This window comes from Periplaneta americana, chromosome 14, assembly GCF_040183065.1.
Source record: "Periplaneta americana isolate PAMFEO1 chromosome 14, P.americana_PAMFEO1_priV1, whole genome shotgun sequence".
NCBI lineage: Eukaryota > Metazoa > Arthropoda > Insecta > Blattodea > Blattidae > Periplaneta > Periplaneta americana.
In genome coordinates, this window is record NC_091130.1 from 141,077,284 (window position 1) to 141,090,024 (window position 12,741).

The window sequence follows — 12,741 nt, forward strand, 5'->3', positions numbered from 1 at the left end:
CGTAGTATATGGCGTTTGCTAATGATAATACACGTTTTTGGTTTACAAATTAATGGTTCGATGAAGCTCGAAAAGAGCAAAAATTCTAAAAATAACGGGATTGAGGTAGAACAAGGTGCCTTCAATCCAGACGCCTAGAAGACAATCAAAAGAAGAATGCTAAACAGTAAAGAAAATCGACCCAATAATGGAACTACATCTAAAATATTAGAGAAATCATGTTGAGTGTACTCACTGCCAGGAAAAACTGCCGGTGATCCCATCCCTCAGCCGATCCTTCAAGGAACGTTGTCTGGAAGGCCCACCACCGGTGTAGGTAGCCATAGTAACGGCCACTCAGCTTCTTCTTTGTCGAAGACGTCACCGACGATAGACAAGGATGGAGAAAACACACATCAACAAAAAAGTTTGAGAAACGGCGCCCGAAATACCGCCGGCACCTTGCTGGCGCCTTTTTCACTCTGGGGCATCTCTCACCCTTCACAAGTCGCCATCTCACATTCTCTCCCGTTCTCACACGATGTTTATTTCTTTCCACAATCAGAAACGCGTGTAGAACCTACAATACGAAGTTCAGCACTTTTGGAGGGAAACTTGCGATCCGTTTCCCGATCTCTTCTGTTTGTTTTCTCCCAGTTTTAAGGTTTATTTTACCGCCAGCAATAACTCTGCAGGTCTCTCCCCTCGTACGCTTTCAAACGAAATTGATAACTCGGATAATTCAGCGGAAATCTTTCACAGAAATCCAGGGCCCTCACAACGGTGTTCATTTGATCAGAGAGCTTCCACGCCCGAGCTTGTTAGCGTCCTGACAATATCTACTTTCTCGAGCGTTTAAATGTGCTATCGAGAGATCTGATACAGCTAAGGTTTTGTTTTCTTTAACATACAGCATAATGGCACATCAAAGGAGATAAACGTCAATGTCATATCCATTACACACAACGATAAAATAAAATCGTTCGGTTTTATTTCTCCTCTTTCTATCAATCTTACGAGATATAGAAGCTATTTCCTGATTCGGGTTATTGTAAAAAACAGAAAATACCTCAGAGCAAAATATCGTTATATTTCGTACTTAAAATGGTATTAATTGAAATGGTTTTCCTGATAGTTTTAATTTGTTCCTTGTCGTATCTAAAATTAGAAATACTCGAATTGCTGATCTCTTACTTTTGGTCCCTAGATATTTAAGTCGCCTATAAATATTAAGAGATATTCAACTCCTATTTGACATGTATTCCTCAAACACTTAAACGAATATTCGAACCTTTTTTCTTAAATTGAAGTCATATAGAGAGCGTATGCGTGCTGCAATGAATTTTAACAACTTTTTTTTAAGATTCCAGAGTTTTTCCTTGCTTTGTTTCTCACCCCTTATATTTCTTAATATTAAAACGTAGTCTCGTTAGCACATTACAAAGGCGGATGGCGAAGGATGTAGCAAGCCAAGCAATCTTTTGTCGTCTTAACAAGATCCGAGGGCACCAGCTTCTGTTCTAGTTGGGCCAAGTTCAAAGGGAAGCCAGACGAAGAAGTTCCAGTGACTTCCCTCGCTGTTGCCATAACAACGCAAAATCCTTTTGTGACCTCCGATCTGCAAAAGAAAAAGAAAAGAAAACTATTTCACTTGAACACAATATAGGATGTTCCTAACTTACAACTAATTAAACACTTTAAAGAGAGCGGAATAAATGCAGGTAATTATTATTATATTATTATTATTATTATTATTAGTAGTAGTAGTAGTAGTAGTAGTAGTAGTAATAGTAGTAGTATTTTATGCCACCTGTGTTTTTATGCGACTTTACAGTTTCAAAATTTTTTTTCTCCTGAATGGTTTTCTGAAGAAGTTAGTTTCCTGAATGTTGGTCGTCTTATTTGCATCCTTCTTTCACTAAATTAGCTCCAACTGTAATTAACATCTTAGTTTCGATATGTCTTACATTATGATTAATTATTAATTTAAATAATTGATTAAATGGCGATCATATTCGTGTTGATTATATAAGCATGTGTGGCTTACAGCTGTTTCGGTGTTACTTGACACCATCCTCAGAGCCTACTAGATCTCGGCGATATCTCAACTTCGCTGCCTGTTGTGTGGGTGTGTTCGTGTGATGAGTTGTGTCAAATAGTGTGTGTGTGTGTTCTGAAATTGATCTGTGTGTTGAGAATTTGGTTAGGATGTGTTTTAGTGTGTCTGTATATTTCATATTGTTCTAGTGTGTTGGGTTTTTGGTTTTTGGGTTGTATGTGTAGGATTTCCATTTCTGTATTTGTGTTATTGTATGCGTGGTTAGCATTAGTTATGTGTTCGGCATATGTAGATGTATTGCGTCCTCTGGTTATTGCTTTAATGTGTTCTTTGTATCGAGTTTGAAATGATCTGCCTGTCTGTCCAATGTAGAAACTGTCGCAACTATTTCCATGTGAGTTTGTATACGCCTGTGTGGTTGTATTTATTTGTTTGTGTTTTTTGTGTGCTGAGATGTCTTTGTAGTGTGTTTTCTGTATTTCTGCTTTCTGAATGAGGATGCGATCTTGTGTGTGTTTTTGTTTTCGTATGTTAGTGTGATGTATTTCTTGTGTTCTTGTGTTTGTGTTGTGTTTTGTGTGTTTTTGTGTTTGTTGAGTTTTTGTTTTGTCTTCCTTATGATGTTGTCTATTATGTTTGGGTTTTAACCATTTTCTTGTGCTATGTATTTGATTGTGTTCACTTCTTCATTGTAGTGTTGTTGGCTCATGGGTATGTTGAGTAATCTGTGTACCATTGTCCTGAATGCAGCATGTTTGAGTTGTGTGGGGTGTTAGATGTGTTGTGTATGTGTGTGGTGGTGGTGGTGGTGGTTGGTTTTCTGTATATTTTGAAGATGTGTTTGTTGTCAACTTTTGTTATGGTGATGTCTAGGAAATTTATGGAGTTATTGTTTTCAAGTTCCAGTGTGTATTGGAGTTTTGGATGTATTTTGTTTATGTATTGGTGTAATTGTTTTGCATAAAATTCTATATCTAAATCCTAGTACAGACCCTTGTGATACCTCACTTTGACTACTGTGACGTTTTATACAGCGACCTAAATGCTGAACTTTCTCAAAAACTTCAACGTGCACATAACGTCTGCATTCGTTTTATTTTCAATATCCGCCGACATGATATTTCGGAATTTTTTTCTACGACTCTCCTGGCTCCGCTTACAAGTTAGACGTTCAGTACAATCTCCTTGCCTGCTGTATCGAATTATTCATGATTCCACACCCAACTACCTTGCCTCTCGGTTTACTGTCCTAGCTTCACATCATAATCGTACTACACGTTCACAGCACAATCTGTTGCTATCATTACCACGTCATCAGACATCTCTGTACTCAAGTTCTTTCTCAATAGCCATGGCCCGCTCATGGAATTCGCTGCCGCTGGACATCAGGGGTAGTCTTAGTCCTCAGTCATTCAAAATTAGATTATTTACAAATATTTTTAATGCACAGATAGTTTTTTGCAGCCAGAATTTTTTTTTTATAGAGATATTACTTTGTTGTCTCCATTAACACTAATTTCTAGGTAATTATCATTGTTTCAATGTAACCCATACTTTTATATAAATTGTACTGTTCCTTTAGTTTTGTGATTGTATTCATATGTATTCAATATTTTTTCTTAAGTTAATACTTGTAAATCGGTATGTATTTTCCTATATGTGCTTTGATCCTGATTGAATGGAAGAGAAGGCCTGATGGCCTTAACTCTGCCAGGGAAAATAAAACTATTATTATTATTATTATTATTATTATTATTTTTTTTTTCCAAAGTTTTCAACGCTAAACAAATTTATTATTTTATTTTATTAAAATATTTTCACAGAAATTTTAATAACTTTGAAAGGTATATACATAAATATAGAACTAAAAATATGAATTCTCTGCGTTTGCCTGAACCTAAATGTAAAACCAATGCAGCTTTTTATCATAGCATGAGTCAAGGTCCCAGATTATTAAACAAATTTTATTCTAAAATTATTTTAACCACAAATCTTCTCCAAACTAATACAAAAATTTGTATTGGATTTATAGTTGAGATTTAAACATATTAAACACTTTTTAATCTGTATTCACTCTCAATTTTAATTTTATTTTTGTCTGTATTGGAATCCCCTCCTGAGCACGAGTCTTACTCATTCAGGAGTGGGCTAGTTTATCTTACATTATATTAACTTGTATTCATTTCAAACTTACTAGCAATAACATAAATAAATAAAAATTAGTATTATTATTATTACCATTACTATTATTATTTAAATATAATACTTCTCTCGAGTGTCAGTAAATCCTGATTTTAAAACCTTAGGGTGCTATTCATAGACATTACGCTAGCCCGCGTTACGAGCGTGCTAAACTAGCCCCGACTATCGACTGGTTTTAAACTTGTACAGGATTCATATCATATCATATCGCTAACAGTGGTTTATGATTACGAAAAACGTTAGTTCGCTGATCATCCACCGGAAGCCCTTGCTAAGAATGTCTATGAATACGGCCCTTAGATACGTGCTTTGGGTCAAAATCCAGAAGAGGTATGGATTGAACTTTTTCCGCTGTTAAGGGGAGAGGATAGTATTTTTTGGTGAAAAATGAGTAAATTAAAAAAAAAATCCTTAAAATACTCTGTGATATGTGTGGAATGCATAGCATAACATTTTGTGGGTATTTGTGCCCTTATCAGATGTTGAGTCACCATTTTTAAACTTCCTGCGTTATGGATTTTTAAATCATTCGCCTACTTTTATTGTTGTTTCCGGTAAATTAAATTTTCAAAAAAAAATTTTTTTTCTTCTTTAAAATACCCTTTGATATATGTGGAATGCATTGCATAACATTTTGTGGGTATTTGTGCCCTTATCGGATGTTGAGACGTCATTTTTAAACTTCCTGCGCTATGGATTTTTAAATCACACGCCCACTTTTATCGGTTTCCAGTAACTTCATTTTTTTTGCTACATTGCCAGACAAAAATGGATATAATTTCTGAACTATTAAAGATACATGCATGAAATTTAGAACACACATTCTTTAGACTATTAGGAAACTTTTCTCTATAACACAATTTTGTTAATTGATTTCATTTTAAAAATACGTCCGTTTGTTTGCAAGAAAGGAAATCAGAAAATTCTTATTAAATTTTAATTGTTTATTTTACAAACGTAGGGACTAATATCAAAATTCTGTTAGATAGTTTGTAGAACATGCCTTTGCAAATACATTGCAAAAAACTGTTTGAATCTATCTTTAAAAATGGTTTAGATATATCGGTTTTAGTACAATCCTGCATTGGGTATATTTTTTCAAATTTGGACCCCCAAATAATTTTTTTCAAAATATGTTTATTTGGTTAAGTTGCCACAGCTATGAGCTCTGTACATACAAAAAATTAATATTTTACACCAAATAGGAAAAAAGTTAAAAAAAATACCATCCTCTCCCCTTAAGGAAAGAAAGTTAAAAAGCGTTTCAAAGACTGAATCTACGTTAGATTTGAGGAGAAAAATCAAGGTGGGAGGAAAAATAAATTTACGTTACATTTATCACTTGTAACGGAAAAGTCAAATCCTGAATAATGCACGGTTTCTGTCCTACATCACAACGGTCTTTGTCATTTATATTATTTATCTATCGAGAGTCGAAAAGTAACGAGTTACAACTTGTGTGTTTAAATATAACATTAATTTAACGTATTAAAGCTATATCTTAATCAATTAAATATGCAATACAAACAGGTTGCCCACAAGGGATACTAACTGGAAATTCTAAGAATATTATTATACTTATACTAGGATATTTCCTACAACGTAAAGATTTTTTCCGTGCTATTTCAGATCTTTAACCTTTCATCTATAAATCCCAATACAATGTACATAAATGAAATATAAACTCATATTTTTAGAGTATATCGAATGAGTCTCGTGCAAATGACATTTCAATATGAAATATTAATCTTCCAAAACACGAGAACAAACATCGTTTGGTATTTGTGTATATGACAAACGATGCTGTCAAAGCCCATTTTTCCTTCCTCTAGTTCAAATGATTGATAACGTAGTCCGGGACAGAGGATGGAAAAAAAATGGAGGACCGCTTATGGCTTTCTCCCTGCAGAATTACATGGCCACTCTAATTTTTTATTGCAGTACACGGTACGAGGTGGCCATTTGCCAATGACAGAGGACTGCCTGCGCCTTGGTTGTCGAAAGGTTGTGTGTGTTGAGGTTACGGCAAAAAAGTGAGCGGCCACCTAAGGTGTTCAAACTGATTTAAATACCGTGTACCTCCAGGCCAGGACGTCGTAATAAATTCACTTTTAAACTATGCTTCACATCTTGACTGCTAAACTCGTTTCTAATTTTTTGCTAGAAATCTAGATATGATCGAAGGCTTCATATATTTTCCCCTAATTTTATTTTCTCATTTTGTGAAGTATGTGTAACAGGATCCTCAAAACAATTTACAAATTTATAAATCTTCGCCAATCCTTGCCTACTCATGTCTTACGTTTGGTTTATTTGGCTCTAGTTCAATCTGTTATTTGGCATTTGAGGGTATATGTACGTGAACGACCACAAATATTATCAGAAAATGCAGGCTTTAAATTTCTAAAATTTTTTAAGGAAATGAACTCACAATTGGACAAAAATTACAAGGTACTACAACAAGGCTTTATCTCTATAACAAACTAGGAACAGAGAGGGTTTGGAATTGAACGGGTTACATCAGCTGGTTGTCTATGGGGATGACTTGAATATGTTAAGAGAAAATCAGCAAATTATTGGGGAAAACACGGGAATTTTACTTCAAGCAAGTAAGGAGATAGATCTGGAAGTAAATCACGAAAAGACAAAGTTTATTATTATGTCTCGTGACCAGAATATTGTACGAAATGGAAACATAAAAACAGGACATTCATCCTTTGAAAGGGCGGAAAAATTAAAATATCTTGGAGCAACAGTAACAAATATAAATAGCATTCGAGAGGAAATTAAACTCAGAATAAATTTAATTCAGTTGAGAAGCTTTTGTCATCCAGTTTGCTCTCAAAAAAGCTCAAAGAATTTATAAAACAGTTATATTACCGGTTGTTCTGTATGGTTGTGAAACTTGGACTCTCACTTTGAGAGAGGAACTAAGGTTAAGGGTGTTCGACAATAAAGTGCTTAGGAACATATATAGGGTTAAGAGGGATGAAGTTACAGGAGAATGGAGAAAGTTACAGAACGCAGGCCTGCATGCATTGTATTCTTCACCTAACATAATTAGGAACATTAAATCCAGACGTTTGAGATGGACAGGCCATGTAGCACGTATGGGCGAATGCAGAAATGCATACAGAGTGTTAGTTGGGAGGCCGGAGGGAAAAAGACTTTTGGGGAGGCCGAGACGTAGATGGGAGGATAAAATTAAAATGGATTTGAGGGAGGTGGGATATGATTGTAGAGACTGGATTAATCTTGCTTAGGATAGGGATCGATGGCGGCTTATATTAGGGCGGTAATGAACCTCCGGGTTCCTTAAAAGCAATACGACTTGGAAAAATTAAAACTCTGTAGCAAAGTTTCAGTGAAATATATTATGCTAAATACATCCTTCTCTTCGTTTCCTTGGTAAATTAAATAAAAAGGCACTCCCAAGTTCCTTACTGATTTATATGCGCCTATTCCTTGATGTTACTTCAACGATACTATCTGCAGGTCAAACTCGTATACTAAAATGGTAATCATTAGAAAGAAGCATGCGTCGAAACTCCTTCCTAGACATCTTATTAAATTGGGAGCACGGAGTTAAGATTTCCTTGGCATAGTTTCACTTGCTTCGTTACGTCTGAGATGCAGGTGTATGTTTACCGAGTCCTTTGGTCTGTGTTTCATGGTCATGGGTGGAGCCTACGTGAATATTATCATAGGTACACCCATGTTACACTTTAAAGTGAACCGAAAATAAATATAAAATGTGTCATACTGTTGCACCAGTGGACAATTAAAAGTACTAAAGACTGAACATGTGTAACTGTGATAGTTTAATATAGCCTACATATTCCGAGGGAGAGTCAAAAAGTAACCTTAATCATTATTTTATTAATTGAATATGTACAATAAGACTACAAACACTTGATCACTTTTCAACATAGTCCCAACTACATTCAATGCAAATGTTCCTGTTATACAGGAACATCATTTTGTTTTTACTTCAACTTTTATTGTACCTGAGTTTATGAATATACTTCACTCCCACCCCTTCTACTAACGAAGTTCTAACTGTCTTCCACACAGAACCAAGGCCGCAGTACTGAGTTAGTGAGTATAGTACGTTTCAGAAATATGTTCGCGTTTTCCAGTGACGAAAACTTCCAATATTGAATCATATCTTCGCACAGGTACTGTCGTCCGTTTACCTACGTCGCATCCCGGTTTCCCCCACCTGCTTCTGCTCGCTCCACTGTAAAGACTAGTGGCTGGGCTTTCTTAGCTCTTTTCTGAAAATATTAATTTCTGTTAGGAATTAATTGGACGTCTACGTAATATTATGCAACTGTTTAAAATAACTTAAATAAAAGGGCCTCGTTAAGTAATTAACTATCACGTGATCCCCCCCCTTTCTACGATCCTGCGACATAACCACTTGGACGGACAGTAGATACCATTTCTGAGCAATTTTATCTGTGCGGATCGGGCAGAAATGAAGACTGAATTTACAGTACGTAAGGTACTCTTTTATAGAGTAGGTACAGAATTATTTCAATATGAGTTACTGGTACGAAGGACGAAATTGGTAATTGGAATTAGATGCAATAGTCTATAGTGCGATAGTAGGCACAAAAGATCTGAAGCCTGTAACGAGATGAACGGCCACCATTTTCAAAAATGTGTTTAAATATCCATATCATGATTATTTTTCAATTTAACTTCATTCTCTATATTGTACGCTAATGTGCTGTAGACAGTATAATATACGCTGCATAATGAATACGTTCGCATGGATAACTCAGTTCGTGAGTAAAAACACTTATTGTTAACAGTGTATTGTATTTTGATTAAACAAAACCTAATAAAAATGATCAAACTCAAAATCGCGATATTTCCTACTTTACGTAAATGGATGAACTACTTTTCTTCCCTCTTATACTTAGTGAAGTGATTTGTTTGTATTTTACGCCAGTACCATCGAACTCCAGTCGTGGATGGAGGTAGCAAACGGTGTTTCCGGGTCTCAATCATTAATCCAAAGGTATAGCCAGGTTAATATTAAAAAAGTTAGTAAAAATAAAATGATGTTCCTAAACTATGTTAAAAGTGATGAAGTATGGCAGCAAATTTAGCAGCTGTTCGTTCCGTTCCCGGCAGATCTCTCGACGGTACCCGGTGCAGACATGGCTGCCCGGAGATTGAAACTTTAGCACACGTCTTGGGATTCTGTGAAAAAGGGATTGCTCTTGAGGAACTCTAGACATCATCTTATAAGATCCAAAATTGCTGCCGCATTAAGAAATAAGGGCTGGATAGTAGAAGAAGAAATCTCCTGTCTAGCTGAAAATGGGTTGAGACAAGTAGATATTTTATGCTCGACCATGCCGAAATGTAGTAATTATACACCTGGTAGCAGCCCTTTAATGGACCTAATTAAAGTACACCTGTTCATTAAAGTTCAGGTGTTCCACCAATCAGAAAACACCATTGTAGCAATATTAAAGCGCAAGTATCGATTATTCTCGGATATGCAAAGACAACTAGCGAAACGTCACGAAGGCTGGAAATCCAATACTGTCGCAGAAGGTTATGTTCTGTTACTATAATAATTAGCGTTAATTGTAAATAATGTTCAAATAAATTCAATTTGTCATCTCGTTTTTCAATGTCTAAATCAATTTCAAGGTTATATCAAGATTAATCTTTATTTTACTCTCTAGATTATATCAAGGTCAATGACATTTGTTTCTAGGAAAAAATCAATACTTTCGCGTCTGCGCACATTTCACAATTTATGAGGTAGGCTATTGCACAAGGTCAGTTCTGTTCCTCATTCACATAACAATAACATGAATACTTCTGAATAATTTCAAGTTAGAAATATGGTCGAGCATAGAAAGTCGTATGAAACTTGCCTATAATGGTAATTAAGACGCTCGTATGAAAATTATGAAACTCGCTTGCGCTCGTTTCATAAACATACTCGCGTCTTAATTACTACAATTATGGGCTCGTTGCATAATATACTATTAGCGTACAATGCTGCCACTAAACAGGGCAACATTGTGGACCACACGATACGTAGGGATGTCATCAGTCAGCGAGGTCCACCTTGAGAAGAAGTCGATCTATGAGCCTACAGTCAACTATTTCAAGCTGAAATATGCCTTAATTCACGTTGAGGTATTCGGCTTGCTCATAGGTGCTCGAGGGACTATACCAGCTTTTTTCGAAGAATTTCGACGGCAGTTTGCTCTGGCAACATCTCTGAGGGATGACATTGTGATAATTGTGTTAAAAAAATCCTGCCAAATCCTAATTAATCACATGGTGCCACATTAATAGCAATTGTAATTTTTACGCCCTTTTCTTTGTTTCCCTTCTTTAAAATTTAATATCTATGTTTACATATGTATAATAATTTTTTTCGAGGATATACTGAGTCCGTAAGGGCTACCCTCAATGGGGGAGGGGCAATTTAATAGTATTATTATTACGTACATATTCAATTAATAAAACAGTTATTTAGGCTACTTTTTAACTCTCCCTCGTACATTTTGTATTTATTGCTACATACAATACAAAGCACTGTAAATACATATTGTAGACGTAGCACACACCCGTTTGGGAAAGTTTGTGTGCGGGGGGGGGGGGGAACCCGGTTCCTATAAATAATTATTTTGTACTAAATGGAACATGACAGAGATTCAATAAAATTACAAAACCAATACAATTATTACAAAACAAGGACAATTACGGCCTTACACTTTTACTACGTCACATTACTTTTGACCAATAAAAGGGTACGGAACAATGTGTCGTCCACACCTGTGGAGTAACGGTCAGCGCGTCTGGCCGCGAAACCATGTGGCCCGGGTTCGAATCCCGGTCGGGGCAGATTACCTGGTTGAGGGTTTTTCCGGGGTTTTCCCTCAACCCAATACCAGCAAATGCTGGGTAACTTTCGGTGCTGGACCCCGGACTCATTTCACCGGCATTATCACATTCATTTCATTCAGGCGCTAAATAACCTAGATGTTGATACAGCGTCGTAAAATAACCCACAAAATAAAAAAAAAAATAAAAACAACGTGTTTCAACCAATCATGGGTGCTTATCCTACAATATTTATCATCTCCCTAGCATTCGTTTGTATGCCAACATTGTACTTTGAATAATTGTATCTTTTAAAACGATTCATGTCTATTTCATCATGCTTAATTAAAACTTTTCTATTATTTATCTTGTTTATATTATTTAGGCATGGTATAGCTTCTGCTGTATGAGATTATGGATAGTCACGTATCAGAATTGTTTAATATACACTCTGATCCGTTTGGGTATGGATAAAATAAAAACACCATAAAACATTTACTACTGAACTTTATCTGTTGAAACTTTGTGGATACAACACTGAAAGATGAGAGATTCCTCAGAACTCAACATGACCCCCATTGCGCACCCTGCACAACTCATAACGGTGATGCAATTCAGCCCATGTCCGTTGTAACGTAAGAGGGGTGATTTGTTGAAAAACTCGAGTAATTTTTACTCTCAGATCATCAATGTTCCTGGGTTTCTGTGAATAGACAATGTCTTTAATAAACCCCTACACGAAGAAGTCAGGAGGAGTTAGATCTGGGGAGTTTGAGGGCCAAGCCAAGAGATAGCTGCTTCTCGTACTGGGTTTCGCCTGCGACCTCCTGCATGTTTTTTTTTTTTTTTTTTTTTTTTTTTTAACACAGAACCTGTTTCTACAAATGTTCGATACCACAATATTATGAAATCGTATTTAGGTACATTACTCACAACGAAATTCCCTTTTAACTCTTTTAACACTCTCAAATTTAGCATACCAAAGAACACATTGTGCCCGCTGTTAATTTGTAGTAGCCATTTTAATCATCTACGATTTTCATTATTGTCCTTTCAGATTAGGCATTGTTCATTGTCATATATGGAAACTCTCATCTTTTAATCATAATATAACCAGCAATAAATTTTTCCTACTATCATAATAGTTTTATAATAATAAATTAATATTATCCTTACCCAAATGAACCAGACTGTATATTGCTAATTGAAGTAGAATGCAACTGTTTTAATAAAAACGAAATTGAATTAACAAAGCCTTCTTGACTAGTAATCGTCCGTAGAGTTCAATGATTTTCTTTTATTTTAGTAGGTTATTTTACGACGCTTTATCAACATCTCAGGTTATTTAGCGTCTGAATGAGATGAAGGTGGTAATGCTGGTGAAATGAGTCCGGGGTCCAGCACTGAAAGTTACCCAGCAGAGTTCAATGAAGATTGTATAGTTGACAAAACTGGTAACAAGAGAATAGCTTATCATAACACACTACTGCTATCTACCGGAATATTTGTAATGATGAGATGATACAATAATATATTTTCAAGACAGTTTAGTAAGCCGATTAATATTTTATTGTATTACAGTACTTTATTTCTTATAATCGTTATATACTTTCTTCTAATCGTGTAATAGTCAATTA

General features: G+C 35.6%; 1 protein-coding gene across 3 annotated transcripts in view; it reads right to left on the bottom strand.

Moving 5' to 3' along the window:
• mtd (TLD domain-containing protein mustard) overlaps positions 1–12,741 on the bottom strand; it is a 1,649,382-nt gene that overhangs the window by 1,269,049 nt on the left and 367,592 nt on the right. For all 3 annotated transcript variants that reach the window (XM_069846158.1, XM_069846157.1, XM_069846159.1), the window contains one exon: positions 236–1,597. In XM_069846158.1, coding sequence (XP_069702259.1) covers positions 236–324 — 89 coding nt within the window. In that variant the 5' untranslated portion in view covers positions 325–1,597. The remainder of the gene's footprint in view (positions 1–235; positions 1,598–12,741) is intronic.